The sequence below is a fragment of the Ammospiza nelsoni genome, chromosome 1 (genome assembly GCF_027579445.1).
Source record: "Ammospiza nelsoni isolate bAmmNel1 chromosome 1, bAmmNel1.pri, whole genome shotgun sequence".
NCBI lineage: Eukaryota > Metazoa > Chordata > Aves > Passeriformes > Passerellidae > Ammospiza > Ammospiza nelsoni.
In genome coordinates, this window is record NC_080633.1 from 71,664,854 (window position 1) to 71,687,789 (window position 22,936).

General features: G+C 44.0%; 1 protein-coding gene across 2 annotated transcripts in view; it reads right to left on the reverse strand.

The window, feature by feature from the left end:
• Positions 1–21,728, reverse strand: part of ZCCHC2 (zinc finger CCHC-type containing 2) — a 44,147-nt gene extending 22,419 nt beyond the window's left edge. For both annotated transcript variants that reach the window (XM_059471712.1, XM_059471704.1), the window contains exons 1-4: positions 20,805–21,728; positions 7,370–7,481; positions 3,999–4,075; positions 1,745–1,816 (exon numbers count right to left, since the gene is read on the reverse strand). In XM_059471712.1, the coding sequence (XP_059327695.1) occupies positions 1,745–1,816; positions 3,999–4,075; positions 7,370–7,481; positions 20,805–21,728 (1,185 nt within the window). The remainder of the gene's footprint in view (positions 1–1,744; positions 1,817–3,998; positions 4,076–7,369; positions 7,482–20,804) is intronic.
• Between the last annotated feature and the right edge of the window lie 1,208 nt (positions 21,729–22,936).

A 22,936-nucleotide genomic window follows, 5' to 3' on the forward strand; every position in this document is an offset into this window, starting at 1 on the left:
GTGGGTAATTTCCTACTTGCAAAAAACTTTTTGGCTTATCACCTAAGAGAAGCCAGCCTTTAATTTAAACATCCAAGTTATGCCTTTTACTACCTTAGTTTTCCCAACAATGCCTCTATTCTGAAACAATTTTTACCATTATCTTATTTCTATCATATGAAGCATTGGAATTTTCCATCAAGTATTTTGACCATTCTTTTCTGTCCCCAGGAACCTGAGTATACTGCTTAACAATGCCATGTAGATTGGAACAAGAACAACAAAAAGCCAAAACATAAGGGCATATGAAGTGGATGTTTGTGCTTTATGCTTTTTAATGCAAATAAGTTCTGTCCTGCTTTACTTAACAATGTTCTCTTACTTCTATACCTACAGCTATCAAACCAAATATACTTTTCAGCTGTGCACATTTTCCACAGAAGACCTCAGGAAGCTCATAGCAACCTGTGGTTGTCTTTTTCTTGTTCTGCCATGTCCTAGACACTGCTGGAACATGCAAGCCAGCACGTGGAACATCCTATATCAGCCAAACAGCACAACTCTTCAACACACTGGACCATGTCTGTTTTCCTGGCTCCTCCAGGAAGCAAGTAGGTTCTAGGAGGTCCATTTCAGACACTGATGTTTGTCTTACACATGTGGGAGAACGGGGGCATGCATGTGAATGTTCATCCAAGAGCCGCACAGGACCCTGTAGGAATCGCTGTTTTTAGGGCTCTCTTCAGGTGCAGATGCATGTACCCTAAGCTGTGGAATAACCCACTTGCAATCAGACATGCCATCCATAATTTAAAGTCCCCAAAACCAAGCTCTGGGAACTCTTAGAACCAGATATTCAACTAGATTAATATTCACTGCTTAATTTCTAGAATAGCAGAAAACAATGTTGATAATTTAAAACAGTGAACAAGACAATGACCTTTGTACAGTGACTGGCTTTCCACTTGCAATTAACACTGCAGTTAAGAACCCCAGATACCATCAAAACATGTCCAAAACAGATCCCTCATTACTGCCCTGAGTAGGGAAGAGTTTAAATATAGAATAATTTCCCAGAATAGGTGGAACCCAAAACATCAGACACTGACAATGAACACACAGTTTGAGGTCATCACACTGATGGGGTCTGCACATGGCCTATGCACAGAAATGTATTCTCTGATCAGAGCAGAGGGGAAAACAACTGAGAGAACTTTCGGCTTTTTTAAACATGGATACACACACACACACATATAGTTGCTAGATTCTCCTCAAGTTGAACTTCTTGTGATGATGAACAGGCCAGCCTTTGTGCTACTGAAGAATACAACAGCTAAATTAAAAACTATTATGCTTATGGCTGTGTCCCACTAATTAAACGTAACAAATTATACTCTTTAAGGTCCTTCTAGCAGGAACACAAGCAAACAACCAGTGGTTGTACCTATACATGAGGTCTGTGGGGAATATTAAAACCTCATCTGGTAGTTTTATGGTAGTTCAATTAAAACTTTAAGTGCCATTTCAGATGAGACAAACAATCACCTCCTGGGAAACTCCCCAAACATTCTCCAGGGCTGCTTCTTCTGTCAAGATCCTTAACTCCAATATATATAATTAAATGGTTAATACAATTGTGAAGTACAAAAATCTGCTGGCATGCTTTTGTTTCTATAATTACACCTCAGAAATCATAGCTCTCCTAGACTACTTCTGAAGTTATAATCCTGATGTATAAACACTACTTTCATATTTGAATACATACTCTTAGCAGGAATTCCTGAAGCTCCTGATGTGTTTTTGTTACACATGTTACAGAAAAATCAGACCAGGTTACCTAGAATGAAGGAAAAAAGAATGAGGAAAGTGCCTTTCTCCCAGTTTCATAGCAATTAGCTTATGAGAACAATTTCATAAATTTGGCAGTCTCAGAATTAACACTCGCAGTTAAGCAAACACCAGGCAAAACGGGGATAAGGCTGTACTTTTTCAAAGACATACTAATTTTGAGTGTGTATTTTAGGATCACCTTCATGTTATTTGTGGCTAAAGAGAGCATGGGCAAATTCAAGGAAATACAATGAAGTCCCTGAAGATTACTGACTCAAAAAGAAGCCAGGCAGAAGGCTCTGTAATTATGGGAGTTGTATCAAACAGAAATAATTAACCACAAAAAAATAGGTACCAGAGAAAATGACTGTAGGTCAGATATATTGCATTGAGCACTCACTGTCATTACCAGAAGTCAAAATGAAACAAAAAATCTGTTTATATTACCTATAAAATAATTTTATCTGCCTTAGACTCAAATCTTACACAATCATATAGAAGTTATTTTAGGCTACAAGCCATAAAAAGTACTGCAAGTTACTGAAGAAGGCACTCAAGAATCAGACAATATTCTGGCATATGTTTTGATGATTCTGGCTTATTGTTTTGACACGACATGCAAGTAGTAAAACAGCACCTTCACATGCATGTTTTGAGTAAAAAATAAGTAAGCTTGGTTAGATGAGTGCTGCCTGGCTTTAAGCCCACTTCTGGGCCAAAGATTCCAATTAGTTACATGGGAACATTCAGGGTAACAGGAGTGGACACAACAATTACAAACATTCATTTACTCTCAGGAGTTGATAGAGTAATGTCACCCACCAACTGCCTTCAACTTAGTCCCCAAAAATGCCAACTACCCTCAGTGTCCTCAGCTGGGAAGCCATGACTGCAATTGCTGTTACAACCTTAAAAAACAGCAGTGTCTGGGCAAGTACAAAATTATCTACAGTGAAAAGCACAGAATATACCTGCACAGATGAGGAAAGGAAACTCTTTCCTAAAAGAACTGAGGTGGAGTTTCAAGATTACTGAAATAATCGCCAGAATATCTCCACATTCCCCCTTTAACAAAGAAATTCAAAACCACTGTAAAATCTGTCTACATGCTAAATCTTTAAAATAGTTTTTTTATTTTAAATTTTTATAATCCCTATAGACATTCTGTACAAACTTTCCCCATCTCCTACTGTAGTTTACTTCATACTCACTTCACAGACTATTCGGAAAAAAAAAATCTATGATGTGGTTGAAATATTTGGCCAGGTTAACCTTAAAGACTTTGAAGGCTACCTTCCACATATTACTGTCCTCAACAAAAGAGGAGTGCATCTATTTAGAGAATACAACATCACAGAATACAACACCAAATTCTGCGATCAACACACCAACTTTCAGCTCAAAATGGCTTTTTTTTAAGTTTGCTTCTTTAAAAACATCCCCCATGTCAAATGATCAGTTAGAATGTTTGATGTGAACCATTTTTTTTTGGGTGAAAAAGGAGAACATTTAACTTTAACTTCAAATCTGGTATAGTACCAGATTCACATCTATTGGCACAATGACTCATAGTGTTAGTCAGTCCTTGCTAAGAAAATTTACTACTTTGATTCAACTAGAGCATCACCATCACCAGCCTTAGTAACTATCATTTAATACATGCTGCCCTTGGCTACTATCATAGATGAAGACTACACTAGATAGGCTGTTCAGTTTTTGGCTGTTTTCCAGCTTGTTTGGTTTTCCCTTGAGAGACAAAGTCCAAAACAAAGGCACCAATCTCCAGTTTTCTCAAAAAGCACAGGCTCCACCTTCATATGGTAAACAGCAAGAAACAAGACCCAAGATGACCATATGACTCTAAGCAATCTGCAGTCACACCTGCGCTCCTGTGCCACTTGAGCACTCTAAAACTTCTAGTTTCAGAATTCTTATGAGTTAGAAAAAGCCAAGTTTCCTGAACTGATGTCACACACCTAGCTATGGCTGATGTTTTACACTTTCCCACCTTATGCCCTCACACTTTATGCCCACAGTTACGTAAAACACCTGATTTGTACACAGAATTCAAAAGAATCACAAGATAATTCAAAGAATCTCAAAATTGCCTCCTGTGAAGGTTTTTGAAACAAGCTGTATGTATCTGCACACAGACAATAATTTTAACATCCTAGAGATTATTTGCTTACTTTGAATGTGTACTCCAAATGTTTGTCAGCCCTTTTTCTTGATACGTCTTTCAGGGTTATCTTCTCAATGTGTACAGCTGAAAGAAAAACACCTTATTGTGCACTCCAAAACTGTCAGTTTGCAAACCATTCCTTACTTTCCCAGGCTCTCTGAGCATGCCTGTAGGCTAAATCCTGATGCACACAGTGCAACTCTTCCTTATGAGCTGCTGTATTGCAACAAACTGCTGGGAGCAGGTAGAACCTTGCTCTAAGTATTTCTCTGGCCTAATGACAATCTCTTTGGCACACATCATGAGAATCTATGCATTTCCCAAGAGCTTATTTACACCAAATGTCACATAATTACAACAATATAACCACTCTAAGTGAAAAGACACTAAAAGGAAGTCAAATGGTATCTTTACTTCAAGAAGTAACAAGTGCTGATAAAAACCAGCCAGTACCTTCTACACCTAGGCATGAGGAGCCTCACAATAGTACATGAGGGCAAACTAAGGCCAAATACCCACATTTCTGAGGGTACTTAGGTGAAAAGAATTAGTTAGGGAAGGCCTGAAGGAGACAGAAATGAGTGTCAGCAAACAGAAAACAAAGAAGAAGCAGAAAGCTTTGACAGTTGTACTGCAAAGAGTGTCATTGAATTGAACCCAGAGGGAACAAAGGTACTGTAAGTACTGGCTAATTTCACATTACTTCCCCAGAGCCTACTGTACACAACAACAGGGAGTTCTGGCTGTGACCTGGCAAACTGCAGCACCATATGGCTTTCAGGGCCTGGAGACTTTCTTGAGGGCACACAGCATTGCTCAGGTAATGCTCCATATAAAAACCCTTATATAGCCAAGATGGGCTTTCCAGTTTTGCTCCTATGCTGGCCTAAGTATTCAAGAGAATTTTATTCCAGTGCAAGCCTGAACACATCTTTACGTGTAAAGAAAAAAATTATTTAAAAGCAGCTCGACCTGCCCTACATCATCAATGCTTCCTTTCAATGCTTTAGAAGCTACTTTTTTTTGGAGGGAGGTGGGTGGTGTTAACAGTTAATGTTTTCCTTTCAATTTTTAAATGCATGTTTACATGGGATATATTGGGAACTACTCATAACAACAGTGTCTTTTCCTAAAAAAAAAAAAAAAATTAAACCTCCTGTAATTTCATGTTGCAAAATTTATTAACAGATATTAACTAATTATCATCTAATAGAATGTAAACAGTTTAAAATTAATTTTGTTACAGTTACAAATCAAGTCTCATCCCCATCAAACAAGCCATTTTTAAGAGAATTAAGCATTGGCAATTTCCATAAAGGAACAATAAGCCAGCAAATAAGTCTAGTGATAGTACTACAGCTTCCAATTTTCTTAGTAGAGAGATAAATACTGAATGTGCTGCTATACAATGGTTGTAATCCTCTAGCTGGGAGTTAGGAAGACAGACAAGCACTTCATTTTTACCAGTTAATGAAGATTATTACAAAGGAAAGAAATCTGAGATGAGCTAAGGATGCCAGACAATAACAATATTTCATGGAAAGATTAATGTTTAGTCATCTTAATTTTTACCTGTCTGGTATAGATTAAAGTGCTGTTAGAAGGAGGAACATGGCACAACAAAAGTTTTGTTGCAGTAAAATTTCTTAATGGCTAACATTCAAATTGATATCGGAATTCATATTCATAAGTTAATTAAGAAGTTGATTCCCATGACTGGAACTGAGAATAGTGGTTTAAATTGCATTCCACTACATGCATATATTTAGCATACACAATTAGGAAACTAAGACCATTAACATTCACAGACAAGCTTTTTTCCCTAATGAGACTGCTTATTTTAAACTATTGACAGTTCTTAATGCTAAAAATTTGTCCTCAGGTATAAAAAAATTTATTACACAATGCAGTACCTTCAACTTCCATAACTTCTTTCTGCTGCATGCTTCATTTAATGCATGATACAACAGGTAATTACACTGTTGTTGCTGCACAGCTTTAGTTCTACAGTTTCAACAGACTCCTTTATAATTCTGTCTCCATAAAGACATTTTAAATATTCTAAATGGCTGGAAGAAAAGTCTGAATACACAAGCCAATGAGGCGTGTCACATCTCTACCTCTATTCTGGACACAGCACATGCATCTAGGATGATGAAGTAAAGCATGTATACATGACACTGCTTCCATTCTAAGTCAAGATTTTAAAAATTCATATTCATCACAGCTGAGAATAAAACCTGAGTTTTACTATCAGTGGTATTTCTAACCAGTAAGGAGATTTCTGCAGTAGGGAATCTCTACCACATAACAGTGTAGCAAATATCACAAAGGTACTCTTATCCTTCACTGCGGTTTCTCACTATGATAATACAAATGCGGAAAAATATTTAAGCTCTTTGCTAGATTAAGTTATTCAAATTTTTTGTGCTTCTGTTACTCAATTTGAGTGTTACTAAAGAAATTCCCCTTTTTATGTTTCTAATTCATGAATACGAACACTTTGAACTCCATAAAAGGATTTGAAACAGGTTTGTTGTCTGTAATCTGCCATTATCTTCCTCTTGTATTTTTTTTTCAAGGAATCAAATCTCTCAAATTGCCTGTCTTCAAAGTGCAGTTAAATCTCCACACTAGAGACAAAAGGACATTTATAAGGGCAAAATGAATAGCAATCGTTTTTCCATATTGTTGGCTCCTTCCTATCTGCACACTATCTGTTGACTAATTTTGAGTAGGCAAGTAACTTGCTAATCCTCTTGAAGAATAAAGGGTGAGAATAAATCTGTTTTCAATAATGCTCACTTCTTCAAAGAGAAAATATTGTGCTGGCAATGGCATATCAGAGTTTTGTTTATGCTCAGAAGCCTGTTCTTATTCTCCCAAGCCAAAACAGTGACTCCTATTAAGCCTTTCACTTCTCCAAACTGCCATTTCTATAACACCTGCTAATGTGGGTTTTCTTTGATAATTTTTTTTTTTTAATGTCATCAAATACAACTGAATCAAGCAGCAAAATCTATGGACTGCTTCCCAATATTTTTGTGTTTAGCTTTGCTTAAAAAATTCAAATACTCTTAATACAATTGCATTATATGTTCTTGTTTTCCCCCAAATCCTGACCCTTTTTTCAGTGGGAAGCCCATTTGCAGCTGATTTTCATGCAGGCATTCACTAGCAGTTAGCAGTTAACACAAATGACAACTTGTTATAACAAAGAAAAGACCAAGTAGGTGGCAGAGAAGCTATTTTACTTACCAATCACTGCAGCTTCTTGTAACAGCAAGAAAGATACAAGATGTCTATAACTCCAAGCAGAGTTTAATGTTCAAGGAAACCCTTAGAAGCCTTCCTCAAAAGGAAGCTCAGACAACGTACCTTCTCTCTGAGGTCTGTGGGAAGCCACCGGGAGTCCATCATGAGGCGCTGTGGTTCGTTCTAGCAAACTGGTCTCATTACTTGACATGCAGTCACCATGGGAAAAGTCGTTCTAAATCAAGAAAGAGAAAAAAAAAGACACGTCTTAGTGGAAGGACTGCTACCAAAGCTTGCTCTCTTACTCAGCAGGTATTGCAGAAAAACCCACAAACCCTTTATCTGTTATTCCACACGACAAAAACCATAAAGCTCTTGACAGTGGCAAAAAGGTGCTCATTTCAGTTCTTACTTTATTTATGTGTTTATCAAATGTCATCTATAGCCTCCAATGTTTCACTGACCTTATTTTAAAAACAGAATATGGTAAGGAACAGGGTATCTCAAGCTGGACAATTCAAGACCATTAGCTCAGAACTTCAGTGATAATTTACAATTAGCATGAACTCTTTCAACTACTAACACGTCAGTCATCTACTCACTACATTCTAAATATAGTCTCCTCACTTATATTCATGCCCTGTACCTTCAGCCTGCCACCTTTTCTATGTAGGGAATCATGAGTAACTGCTTGGACAGTCTATGAAGACATGCAGTCCATGCATCTCTCATCAATGAAATCCACGCATCTCTTACCAGCTAAAATTCAGAACACAAGCAGTTACCACCAACACCCTCACTTTGACAGAGAAAATGACAGACTGAAAGCTCATCTCCCCCCACATTTACAGGAAGACTTCAAAATTATATACCAAGACATAGTAATACAGTGGACAAGAAAGAGATAGATAACACAGATAGCTAAGTAAGGGAATAAAGAATAATCTGGGCTAACAATGATAAATAAGAAAAAAGTATTAGAATAGCATGGACTACAAGTGGTTTCCCTAGGGTAACAAGAGCCTATATAATTTTTTCCAAATTAGGATGAAACACTAATGTATCAATTTACACATTCTTCAATGACCTGGTCTTGCTAAAACAAAAGGAAGCAAGCAAACAAACAAACTGATGAATAACCAAGTTAAAACTCAGAAATATTTTGAAACATACAGTGACATTAAATGCAGCTATTTAATTCCATGTTCAAGGAAACAACACATTGCCTTTCAAAGGTACGTGCACAAAAAACTAGGAAATACAGGAAGTTACTAGCAAGTGTTTGGATTAATCTTTTTTAAGTAAAAAACTTTTATCTGTAACAAGTAGTATAACACATGAGCTGATGAAATAGCAAGTTCGGGAAAACTGAATGCACCACAAACATTTAGGAACTGGTATGCATGAAAACTAAATTTATTCATACGGATGAAGAACACTGAAAGACCTTCATAAAAGATGGGTAGAGAAAAAAATATAAATCTCCAGAGAGCATTCTTTATTTTTAAATGCAGAAAGCATAGTAAGTGTCAGAATATATGTGGTTGGTTGGGTTATTATCACATTTGTGCAATGTGATGAGACAAATCATCAACCAAGATTAGTTGCTGTATTTGTTGAAGAGGACCCCAAGACTGTCACAACAGAAAGACCAGAATGAGAAAGCACAAAGGTGGCAAAAGACATAGGAATTCCCTGCCAATTCTTCAACAAACTCCTTCAGATATGACAGATATACCAGCTAAAGCTGGCTTCATCTTACAAAACCAGCTTTACTTCATCTACAACACGGGCACGAACTGTGGCAACTCCTGACAGTGCATCCAACACATGCCGACCCAGGAAGTGTCCAGGCATTAAGGCTGCCCTGGGCATGCTGATAACCTAACTTTGGTCAGTGACACCCATAGCAGCACAGTTAGCAAGTGCACTGCAGTCTAAAGCTGTTTCAGCTGATTCATCAAACCAGTGTATGGTTTGTGCTCTGAGCTGAGCATTGGTAATTTCAGGTTTCAAAGCCATCAGATTTAAAATATAAAGCCTGCTTTGTTTCTTCAAGATAAAACTCACACCAGTCCGCAGTCACTCAGTAAATAATCGCAGCAAACATCTAATAAATTATGAGCTCAATGTCAGATATAGGGTAAGAAAGGAAAACAGCTGTATGTCAACGAGACTGGCGAGACTGCAATTTTTAACAGCTTTAGCACATTTTCAGGTTTAGTTTACTAAAATAACCCCTGAAACAAGCCACCACACAAGCATGCTCTGGAGAGAACTACTTCCAGAACACTTCAAAAAACCCACCGATACTGTTTCAGCAGACATTTCATAACAACTGTGGGCAGAAAAAGTGGAAGAACTTTGGTTTGGTTAAGTGTTAACTCCTGATCTAAAAACAATCAAATTTGAGGTCAGACCTTCTCTTGCATTCAAAGCCAGGATATTTGTTTTGATTAATGGAAAACAAATTACAGACTATTCTAAAAAATAATAGCTAGTTTAAAAGTCAAATAAACTGTGAGCAGTTTTTAGGAGATTTATAGAAATAGAATTTACTTCAAAAAAGTATTCTGTTCAGCTCATGTCAAAGAAGCATTAAATACTGCTGCTACACCTTCTAATACTAGAAAATTGCTTCTTACCAAGCACATATATCATCTCTGTAACAGCATTCAAATACTTTTGCAGTGAATTATTGTAGAATGGTTATTTTTCTATCCATGGCAGCAGTCTGTAACAGGCAAACTACAACCACAGTTGAATGCCCCCTCTAAACTGCAAAATATTACATTAAGGTTTCAAACCTTATTTAAATAATTATACCAATTATTATAAAATAACTATAATAAATTTATAATTTATTCATTTGCAGAATTCTTCATGTCCAAAGTTAACCAGTAATATCTATTCTGTGATTGCTGGCTTTCACAACACAGAAGGTAGACAGTGGGAAATCCAGAGCAGTCACAGCTTTATCTTACAGCCTGCAAAGCTCCAGATCCTGTCTTAAGCTGCATTACTACTCTTCAATTTTGGTGTTACCTGCTGTGACAGTTCTACATCAAACTCACAAGTAACTGAAACACGGGCGCCACTGTCAGAGCAGACAACTCTAGGGCAAGTGACTGCAAAGTCTGAAGGGCCAAAGAATATTAAGAGTGGCATCATATGTTGTTACATGGTGCCAGTCACACCAGGAGCACAAGCCCTTTAAAGCCTGGTACACTGCTGAGGAAGGGCATGCCATACAGAACCAGCTGTGCTCATCCTTTCCTGTCAGTGAATACAGCATATTATCCATGTTCACACAACACACACAAGTGTAAGGCTAACTCCCACATAAGCCTCTGCCACTGCGAGACTTCACTGCAACTCACAGTGCTGCTGCTAATGATTAAAATACAGTGAAGCAGGAAATGTGGGTGGCCCCAAATCAGCTGCCAGATAATTAATTTGATAATCACACAGATCTCAGTGATGGGCTGAAGGATTAACTACATTTCTCCTTGAAAGTGAAACAAGCTAAGAGAGTACCCTAAGAATTATCTCCTCTTACAACCTAGACCTGAGTTTTGTATTAAACAGATCTATCCTCATATGGTTGAAAGCAAGTACTATGTTAAAAAAAGCTTATCACTTGAGACACCTCCCAGGACTGTATCGTATGATCACAGAATGTTCTGGGTTGGAAGTGACCTTAAAGATCACCTAGTTCCAATCCTTCTCCCATCGGCAGGGACACCTTCCCCTAGAAACAGCTGCTCAGAGCCCCATCCAACCTGGCCTTGAACACCTCCTGGGATGAGGCATTCGCAGTTTCTCCAGGCAACCTCTTCCAGTGCTTCACCTCCCTCACAGTAAAGAATTTCTTCCTAATATCTAGAATGTGGTTGGATTTCTAGCCTGCAAGCACACATTGCCAGGTCACATTCAGCTTCTCATCAAACCACTCTCTCAAGTTCTTCTCCTCAGACTGCTCTCAATCCATTCTCTGCCAAGCCTGTATTTGTACTTATCATTGTCCCAATCCACCAGCAGAACCTTGTACTTGGCCTAGCTGAACTTCATGAGGTTCACAGAGATTCTTCTCTCAACCCTGCCAAGGTCCCTGTGGATCCTTCCCTCCAGTGTGACAACTGCAAAACACTGTTCGCTGTCACTGGCAAACTCACCAAGGGTACCCTTGATCCCACTGTCCATGTCACTGACAAAGATGTAGAACAGCACCAGTGCCAGGACCAACCCCAAGGAACTCCACTTGTCACAGGTCTCTGCTTGGACCAGGGAGCCCTTGAAAACAACTCCTTGAGTGTGACCATCCAGCCAATTTCCTTATCCACCGACTGGTCCATCTGTCAAATCCATGTCTCTCCAGTTTAGAGACAAGGCCATCATGTGGGACAGTGCCAAATGCTTTGCACAAGTCTAGGGAGATAATGACAGTCACTCCTCCTATCAACATTACCATCCCGTTGTAGAAGCCCACCATTTTATCAGGCATTATTTGTTCTCAGCAAAGCCATGTTTGCCATCAAATGACTCCTTATTTTCTATTTGCCTTAGCATGGTTTCCAGGAGGATTTGTTTCATGATCTTGCCAGGCAGAGGTGAGACTTACCAACTTCTAATTCCCTAGGTCTTCCTTATCTCCCTTTTTTAAAATGGGGCTTATGTTTCCCCTTTTCCAGTCAGTGGAAACTTCACTAGACTACCATGACTTCTGAAATATGATGGATAGATGCTGAGATACTTCAGCTGTCAATTCCTCCAGGACCCATGGGTGCATCTCATCAGGTCCCATTGTTTTGAGCACCCTTACATTCCTCAGATAGTCTTCAACATGTTCTCCTACAGCTGGTGGTTCCTTATTCTCCCAGATCCTGCCTTTGCTGCCATGACTTCAATGGTGTGGGCTGGAGCACTTGGTGAAGACTGAGGCAAAAAATTTATTGAGTACCTCGGCCTTCTCCATATCCCAAGTGGCCAAATACACCATTTACTTTGAGTCTTTCTCTTACCACCCATGTATCTACAGAAGATTTTGTTGTTGCCACTAACATCCCTGGCTAGATTTAGTTCTATCATGGTTTTAGCTTTCCTAACCTGGCTACTCAAACAGTTTGTCTGTATTTCTCACAGGGTATCTGTCACTGCCTTCCACCCTTCATAGCCTTCCTTCTCATGTTTGAGTTCATCGAGAAGCAACTTACTTATCCACACAGGCCTCCTAGTATTTCTGCCTGACTTCCTCCTCACTGGGATGCATCACTAATGAGCTCAGAAGCAGCGATTCTGTAATATCAATCAATTTTCTGGGGCCCCTCTTCCCTCTGAGGCTTATTTCATGCTACTCTACCAATCAGTCTCCTGAAGAGGAGTCCAGAAGTATTTATGCCCCAAGGTCCAGGGGTGCTTGTCTGTAACACAAGCACCAAATATCTAAAGTGGTGAGCCATCCTGCTGAGAAGGGTGTTGCTCTGCCTGATTCCATGTGAGCTGAGATCTCAGCTCACCTACACAAGACAGATGTCCAAACTCTGCCTTCTATCAATGCAGATGACTGATCAAACAATGTCATGCTGGCATTGCTTTGGCAATATGCAGTGAAATCTGTTACTGGATAGCTTACTAATCATCACGAGCAAGCAATTGATGCGCATAAGTCTTCTGATGCTTGCACTGCACTTTCATAAAAGAACTATTCATTCATCAGCTCTGATGAGCACTAACAAGGGAAACACACTTCCAGCAGCTGGACAGCTTGATTAGTTCTACATGCCCAAATATGAAATATTATTTTTCTGCAAGAACTACAGTAAATGTGCTATGAGGGACAGCACTACTCAGCCTTGCAGGCTGTGCAGATGCAAACTGGCACAGCTTGTTCATTCATCTAAAAGTGGGAACTGACAAACAAAGCCAGATGAAAGAAGGCATTTCGGAAAAAATCAAGGTCTAACTCATGATTGTAAGCTATCAACTACAGCATCTGCACCTTCAACAAAATTGAGTGATGTCAGAATAATCATTAACAGATGTGGTGCCAATTACAAGACCAAAGCCATGATTTGTTTATAACAAACCATGCAGGCTCTCATCACCTCACAGCTGTGATACACAGATGTATCGCTACATAGCTGTGGTAGCATAAAGGTTCAACATTTCCTCTCCAGAAGCAACAACCAGGTGAAACCACCTGAGTATTTGTGTACTGCTGAACCCTCTCCTGATGACTACAGCAGCAGAGATGAAGGCTTACTCAACACTCTGAGCAACTGTACCTGCACCCCATCACTGTGGGGTGTGGCTTGGATACAGGGATAGAACATTCTTGTCATTTTAAAATGGAAATCCAGCATATGCATTTAATACTCACAAATGCAAACATCTAGAGCAGCAATGCTTCAAAATCTATTTAATGCTTACCACATTGATACAACGGATTGTCCCCTAACCAAAAAAATCCAGTACTGTCTCAGACAAGCTGCTAGGCAAATGCAAGACCAAGACTGCAGACAAATGCCCAACAGACATTGCTGCTAAACCATGCTCCAATCTGCAAACTCTGAACTATGCAAAGGCACCATCCAATTGTTCTAAGATGGAGAGATGCTGTTCTGTTCTACAAGACTAAAGCAGAATGAGCCTCAAGATCTTGGACCACAAAATCCCACCAAATTATCTCTCTTTTAGCCAAACCAACATACAACTTAGATGCTGACATGTCAACTTTTAAATAGAATCAATGATACTCCAGAACAATAATGCTTATTCCACACAGAACCTCAGCTGAAGAAATGGGCTGACAGGAACCTCAGAAAATTCACTATGGGAAAGTGCAAAATCCTACACCTGGGCAGGAAGAACTACAGGCACCACACATTCGGGGACCTAACAGACTATATATAGAGTGGCTTTGCAGAAAAAGATCTATACTTATAAAAATGTGTGTGTATGCACACATCTGAAGGGAAGGTGCAACGAGGATGGAGCCAGGCTCTTTTTAGCAGTGACCAGTGACAGAAGCAACAGGCAGAAGCTGAAACACAGGAGGTTCCCTCTGGACATCTGGAAACACTTTTTCATTGTCAGGGTGACTGAGCACAGGTTGCCCAGACAAGCTGTGCAGTCTACATCCTTGAAAACACCCAAAAGCCATCTGGACATGGTCCTAGGGAACGAGCTGTAGGTAGCCTTGCTTAAGCCAGATCACCTCCAGAGGTCACAGCCAATCTCAGTCCCTCCATGGTTCTGTGACCAGACATAAAATCCCATAATATGTGCAGTGAAGGTCTGACTGGCTGAACATACAGTTCAAATGGATTATGTGCAACTGCCCTATTAACTCATATCTAGTAAGCTGGACTGCATAGAGAGTACGCACAGGGGCCTAAAAGTACTTTGAAGCATATCTGTTTTGCTAAACTATGTTAAAGAGTCTGCCTGCAAGAGGCAGCAACAAAACATTACAGAGGAGACAGAAACCTGACAAAACATCAGCTGATTCTGAGAAGAAAATGACACCACATGACAGCTTCAGCAATCACATAGTGGCTAACTTATAGCATTACCAAATCCTAACAATTTTGAGACAAAGGGCAACCAACCCTGTTACATCACAGGAACAAATTCAGCCTGTGGCAATTACATTTGAAGTACTAGACATGGCTACACCTATGATTTACAGTGCTGGGGAAATAATGCACCTCGTGTTTGCTAGAAACACAGTGTGTTTTAAGTCTCGCCTCACCTGAGCTTCTAACAGGACCTAAATCAGTTTCAGTCCAACCTAGCTAGTCCACGACACAGCAGGGAAGTTGAAGCTAGAGCCAGCCAAGCACCAGTTCAAGAATTACTCTGTCCCCAGGTGGCTGCTCTTTCAACAACCCTGCAACATCATACTTGTGCTATTGTCAGCTGAGTGAATAAAAATAAGATTACTTGAATGTAGCAGTTCAGACTAATACAAAAAAATATTTTCATAACAGTCTAGAGTGATAGGAAGATTTAAAAAACATTTGCCCCTGAAGAGTAGTTCACTGAAGTACAGTCAGTACTGAGAAGGGACAATGCCTTCATTACTACATTTAATTACCATCAAAGGCCAATATATCATTTTGTCCAATCCTTGAACTCCAGCATAGTTTGAAAGTATTCCTTTATGTACAGCATTTTCAAATAACAGAAAATCTTTGTCTTGTGGTTATCTTGCTCCTAAGACACTTCCCAAGACACTAAATTTTCTTTAGCTGTTCAAAATATTTTTACTTTCTTCTCCCAAAAAGACAAGATTAAGGAAGTTAAGGAAAGAGGTTGAGGAAAGGCAATAAACTCACAAAGGAATGCACTTTCTAGTCAGATCTCTTACAGTTTTGGTCTCCAGAAGTATAAACCCTTAGACTTGGAGGATACTACAGAAATTCACCAACTCTTTAAGGAAAAGTAGGTATTTCGTTTTAGTTATAGTAATGAAGAATCAGCTGTAGTGCTTTCTAGGACAGCTGTGGCTAGAGACTGATAATGACACACAAACAAGGTGACAGATTTAAGCAGGCAGAATCCTACACACTTCAGAGGGTTCACAGACACAACCATCTTACTGCTGCTGTCTGCACCCTTTTCTGCAGCTCTTTAGAAAAAGCTCAGAGTCCTCTGCACTCCAAGCCCAGTGAGATCCTGCCACCTATAAATAAGTCAGCATTGGGCAACCCTGAAAACTGGACCACAGCTCAACTACAGCAATCGAAGTACAAGCATTAGGAAGTCAGGGGTGTATTTTCAACACTCCCGGTATTCATTGACTCTGCTGGACAACAAATTGTCAGGGACAACAAAGAGGCTGATTAACTCGGTATAATGGGTCTGGGAACGACTACAAACTTGTACTAACACCTCATGTTTAGAATTAAACAGCTAAAACAGCTCAAAGCAGTGAAAGTTTTTACTCTGCAATTTCCTGGAACATCAGCATGCACATCTAGATAGAACTCGTTCATTTTAGGCATTGTTTTTTATCTAGCTATGACTTCCTTTCCAGAAGACTTCAGGTAATGTTTCTGGAAATTCTTAACTCCTGTTTGGAGACACAGAAATTCCTGTTCAGAGACAAGGCTGTTAGGTTCTCTGAGGCATCTGGAATACTTTTCATCTCAGTATGCAAAACTTCTAAAACATTTGTATTTCCCTGGAGTGCATCATCATTTAAAAGATCTTTGCCAAGAGTGAAATGACATTTTTAATCTTTATGTCTCTTATTTAAACCAGGCTCTGAAGATACACTTCTCCTTATACTCAACTCTATGACACTAAAAACAGTGCACTGCAGACAGAGCTCATAGATTCTAAAATTAAATTCTACTACTTTATTCTGCTGCAAGTCACTGAAGACCAATTATAAAAGCACTCTTCTAATTTGCACACAAAATATCCTATAAATAGAAGTGCACTAAGAAAAGTACTCTGTAAATAGAAACTTCCCCTTTGTTTGTAAGTAAAGAATTTTTCTGTGAAGAATCCTGCAGCCAACTAATTATATTACTATTCAACAACTATTATCTCCAGGAGATTGCTTATTTCAACAGAACCTTGGTTCTATTCCTGTCAAGTATGCCTGATTAAACACTCCAGTGCCTAATACAAGCCACATTTATCATGTTCGTGGATATACAGAGCTTCTTCGGTATTTCAGCATTTTGATCCCAGACATGCGATGGGATGGAGAAAGATAAACAATAAAGTCAAACTGCTTTGATAATGATGCACTTATTAAACAAAAATAATCAACACAAGAGTTAAGCTATGTGTTCTGTTACTTAAACCAATATACAGAGGTATCAACAGGATCTTTGCACATTAATGCTTCTTTTATTCAGCAGCCAATACTGCTGATTTATTCTTATACTTCAACTTCAGATTCAAAGCTGATATTCTGCAGTTTAACACACCAATGACTTTTTTCCAAAAGATGTTCTTTTAAACTACACCTTAAATTAAGAATTTGAAAATAGTATCAAGTGTTTCTACTTTAAGCATAAAAACTCCCTAACCTTAACTCAGAACACTTCATAAAGAAATCAAGTTTATCAACTCTAAGGTAATCCTAGATCTGCCCATCCCACCGCAGCAGTCCTACCTCCCCACTTTCAAATTCGTGTTTTGAGCTTGAATAGAATTTGTAGAATATTTTAAAATCTATCACCAAAGAAGTTACATTTTTCAAAATCACTGAAATAAGACACTAAAAATAGCAACAATTTTATTAACCCTTTGTCATGAAGCAACTTTATAGTGAGCTCAATTTTATCAGACAACACAGACCCTAACCAGAAAACAGAACCCCAACAATGGGCAAAAGCAAATTGCTTTACGTTCTAGTAAGTCACCCACAAATTCTCTGCAGGTGAACCTCCCAAGCCTTGGTGTTCACTGAAGCCAGGTGTTACAGCTCCTCAAAACCTCAAACGGAGCCATTTAGTTAGATACGCCACGTGCAATAGCACAGCCCTTTGCCCTAAAGAATTCAGAACGGACAAACCGCCTGATTCTGCTCCAGCTCTGAACTCCCTCAGTTTGCAGGCTGCTTTCCTATGCCTGGTTGCTGCCAGCCATAGGAATGCATTGGTATTTCACAGCCCAGCCGGTGAACAACAGCTCAGTGACCACCTTCCGACGGGTCAGAAGCCGGGAGCTGAGAACGTCCGGGAGCGCTAAGCACGGCAAGACCAGAGCAGAGCTGGCAGCCTCCGTGCACAGAACGCTGCTGCGCTTTCCCCGCCCGACAGCCGGGCCCGCCGCAGTCCCACACACACGCTTCCCGCCCGAGGAGCGGAGCGGGGCCAGGCCGAGCCCCCCCCGTTATGCAATGGCGGCACCGCCCCTTCCCGCCGGGCCGGGCCGGGCACCGCCCCAGGGGCACGTGACCGGGAGCCAGCGCCGCCATGTTGGACGGGGCGGGAAGCGGCGACCACCATCAGGCACCGCGTCTCTGCCCGCGCAGGGCGCTGCCGGGCGGCCCCCGCCCCACGGCGGGCAGCGCGGAGGGGCAGCGGGGCTGTGCCCTCACGGAGCGCCGGCGATCCCTGACCCACCCGTCCTCCCCGCAAACAAAGAGAGGGGTCACCCCCTTTCCCCGGGCCATGACGGTGCTCGGTGCTCTGGAGCGCCGTGTCCACCCCGCTCCCCCTCCCGCCGGTCCTTCGCCCTCGCCGCCCCCGGCTGTGCCCCTCTAACGGAGCCGTCCCGTCCTCCTCCCCGGCACCGCCTGCCCGAGCGCTTCCCGTGCGGCCGCGGGACCACCGCGAGGGCTCCCGAGTGGAGCTGCTTGCGCTGCCCGGCACGGAGCGGGTTATTCCCGGAGATGGAGCCCAGCCCTTCTGACACGAGCCCAACCGAATAAAATTTCAGAGAGGTCTTTATGAACTGTTCCAGTTCACAAACGCAGAGCCCTGAAGGCACTCAAATTTCAGAGGTTAAAGGAGGAGAAAAGGCCTGTGGACACCCGACAGGATTTTAAATCAAGTTCACTGTAATGCTACGGCAGCATTTTGCCAAAGAAGCCTTTAATTCTGCTACTGGCTCCATCTCCTCTAGCGTTTTATCTGCGAGGGTCCCACTGTCCCGTGGACGCTGACTGAAATACTAAGCAGAAACCCACTGATCCCTCAGTGGGTTCTCTGTCAGCCATTATTTCCCAGAAAGGCTGTGCTGTATTTACAATTAGCCATTAAAGAGGGGAAGGGGAAGGAAGGCCTACGGAAGCGCTGCCGTTTCACTGCTGTGTCGAGTACGGAGTATGTGATGTGCATGTTCAGCCAAGCTGACTCGGGTCTCTCAGGGTTCCCCGAGTAAACAAAACCACCACAACTTGGACAGCTGCTTTTATGCTTAAGCCAGAACACCGCACAAAACTGACTTCAATCCAGTAGTTCACGGGAGCCTGCTGTCCCAACTGCAGTTGGTGGGACACACTGAGCAGCTACAATTGCTGTGCCAGTTCCAGGCAGGAAGTATGCTTCCGGTTCCTAGCACTTTAAACCCAGAAGGGACAGTGTCCAGTCTTACCACTTCCTGCAATTCAATCTCTTCCCCGGAAAGATGGACTTTCAGGATTAATTCTGGGATAGAACTAGACTTGCTGCAGGCCAATGAGCCAAAATAAACACTTTTTGGACTGATGCTCCAAATTCATTGTGATTTCAGTTCTGTAACATCTGCCCATTAGTTTATGACCTGCCAATTGCATTTTGGCCTTTAAGTGATATAAACATTTAGTTAATAAATATAATATCAGAAGGCTAAGAAACTGATCTCTGTCTCCTCTGGGTACTCCTCAAGAGCATACCCCATCCTTAGCAAACAGAAGGAGCCATTGCTTTCACATGGCAGGCAATGCAGAAGTTTTTTACAAGTGGCTGAAATGGACTGCACTGCAAGCAAACTTAGAAACAAAATCCCAAAACCCCAACCCTTACTGCTTTGTACCCTTTTCTGTCAAGTAACTCATGAAAACCTGATGGGTTCAGTGGAACAGCACTATAAACACCCATCTTCCAGCCCTTCCTTCCCCTTTTGCAGGAGAGGCCATCTATAGACCAAAAATTGCAGAGCTCCATGAGAACAGCTTGGCTGCATAAATATGGGGCAATTTTTAAAGCCCATGCTCATCAAGAGGGCAGCACTGAATGGCACTGCAGGAAAACCTCTGCTTAAACAGAGCTACTGCACAAGAGAATGCTTCCCTTGTCACTCACTGCAAGTCCTCATCCCTGGTGACAGCCTCATCCTAGCAACAAGTGGCACATCTGCTTTCAGGATGAGCTTTGCTGTTTCCTGACAGACACCCAAAAAAAATCAGTATTTCTCTGGACAGAAGCTCCAGTTGTGACAATGTTTCTTTAGTGGAATCATTACCACCCCTTTCCTAATGTTGTCAGCCATCTCACTGAACCTGGTGTTTCAGAGAACCAGCCTTAGAGCTGGTGACCCGACTGCTGCCCTGATTCTTGCCAAGTTCAAGCCTGTGTCTCATTCTGTGAAGGGGCAAGGAAGCAGACGCCATATAAAAAAAATATTTCAACTTGTTCTATTGGTTTGAAGCCCCTAGAGAATGTGCTCTTAGGCAATCTGGTCTCTATCTAGCATTATTATAATTTCTATTTTTACAAGTCTAATCAAGCTGCTGGTTGCTGTTGCTTGAACTCCTGCTTCGTGCAGTGACCTACAGCGTACAAGGCAGCCAGTTCAGTACTGTGCACCCTGCACTCCAGCACGGCAGAGTTCCAGAAAAAAAACCAGCGTTCCATAAAGCATGGCAGGCTAGGAAAATCAGCCCTTCCCCCCGCCAAGAAATTTGTAGTAGACACTCCGCAGGAGGTTGTGGGGGCGGCCGGGGCTGACACTGCCGTGGTAGGGGGAGGACGGAAGGGACCACATACCAGTGGGGGGGATTCGGGGAAAGCAAGCGGCCGCTCCTACAAAAACAGGAGGGAGCGATGCAAGAAGGACTAAACCACCCGCTGAGATGGCGCAGCAGGATGGGCGCAGGACGCGCCGTTACCTGGGCTGGGTGGCGGCCGAAGCCCTCCTCCTCCTCCTCCTGGTCCCCGCACAGGGCCCTCCGCAGCCGCTCGAGGTGCTCCCGCAGGGTGACCCGCTGGTGGAAGGAGAAGGCCGGGTGCAGCGAGGCCATGGTGAAGAGCAGGAGCAGCTCCTCCTGCGCGCCGCAGCCCAGGCCCTGGGCGGCGGGGAGCCCGGCCTGCCCGTTCTCGGCGGCTCCGTCCATCACCACCACCACGTCCCCCTCCTCCTCCTCTTCCTCCTCCTCGGCTGGGGCCCGCCGCGCCGCCGGGCAGCTCTGCAGGATGGAGTCCACCTGGGGCAGGAGGCGGTGCAGGCGGCCGGCGGCCTCGCGGTTCTCGGAGCCCAGCAGGGCCAGGTAGACGATGAGCTTGGAGCGCACGGCGGGGTCGCGGAAGTCGCCGAGCTGTCCGGGGTCGCTGAGCCCGTTGGCCTTGGCCTCCGAGTCGCGGAGGCAGTGGTAGTCCTTGCGGGCCAGGTCCTCCAGGCAGGAGCCCAGGAATCGCAGCTCCAGCGGGTTGCACAGGTCCAGCAGCCCCACCATGAACTCCAGGCGCTGCGCCGAGCCCAGCACCAGCCCGAACCACTCGTACACCGTCTCCTTGTCGGTGCGGGCGGCCGCCGAGCCGGGACCGCCGCCGCCCGGAGCGCCCAGCGAGGCGGGGGGGGGCGGCGGGCCGGGCCCAGGCCCCGGCCCCAGGCCGTGCAGCCGGCTCGGCCTCTCCAGCCCGCACCCCCTCCCTGCCGCCGCGGAGGCGACCCCGCGAGCCCGGGGCACCTGCTGCTGCAGCGGGAGGTGACAGTCCAGGGCACCGCCGGGCTCCTTCAACCCCGCCGCTGTCGCATCTTCCGCCGCCGCTGCCTTGTGGCTCGTCTGCTTCAGGGGCAGCTTCATCTTCAGCATCCTCGGCGGCGGCGCGGGGGGGACGCGACGCCCGCCGGGACCCGGCGGCAGCGGGGAGGTGGCGGCGCGCGCGGCGCTCAGGCGGAGCCGCTCATGCCGCTCATGCGGCCCGGCCGGCGCGGGAGCGGCGCGCGCGCACGCGGAGCGGGGGAAAGGCGGCCGAAACGGTCCCGGCGGGCGGGGAGTGGGGAGTGGGCGGGCGGGGCGGAGCTCGACTCGCTCGCGGCGGCGGCGGCCGTTCCCCGTCTCCGCCTCCCCCCGGCGCGCTCCCGCGGCGGTTCCCCCTCTCCCCGCCTGTGCCCGGCGCCCGCGCAGAGCCGGTAGGCGCCGGCGGTGGAGCGCTCGTGGCCCTGGGCCGGCGCGGCGGGACCGGCTGAGGTCCGAGCTCCCGGCGGGGGAGCGGCGGGGCGGGGGGCAGGGGAAGGGGGGGGCAGGTGGCGGGCGGAGCGCGCGCGCGCCTCTCCGCCTATGGGCGCCGCCCGCGTCAGCGCGCGCGCCCGCCCGCGGCCGGGGGCCGGGGGGCGCGAGGCTGGGCGGCGCGTTGCGCGCGGGGCTGCGCGCGCGGCGCGCCCCGGGCACGCGCGGCCGCCACAGCCCCGCCCCGCGCGCGGCGCAGGGACCGGCGGCCGCTTTGGGAACGGTCGGGGGCCGGCTTTGCCCGGTGAGTCCCGGTGGACACGCCGATGGGAACGGGTCAGTAGTTCGCCTGGAGCAGTCCGAGCGAGCCTCCCTGTCTCCCGAATGAAAGACTTCCCCGAGATGAGGCCGTGCGCTGGCTGGTCGCTCCGTGTGCGGAGCCACGTGGGTTTGCCCAAAGCCGGCGGGAGCGGGCCCAGAGCTGTGCCGTGCCGGTGCTGGAACAATGCTGAGTGTGGAAACATGGCTGCTACAGGCCTTTCTAAACTTATTTCCTATTTTCTACATTCTAATGCAGTTGAAACTTCTGCTGTTGTAAGATGTCTCCTTTTAAAAACTACTATTGCTCTAGAATCATGTCTTTCCATCCAGGGTTTTTTTTACAACAGAGAAATAAAGGAAAAATTGCAGAAAAAATATAGTGAAATGGTTTAGGGATACTCTGTTAGGAAATAGCAGGCTGGCTGCGCTCTCATTCCCCTGCTGTTTTAGTTCCACGATGAAAAGCCTACAATTACAAGATTAAGCAGTGCTCTGAGTAGTCAGAAAGTTGCATTGCTGCTCACTTTGAT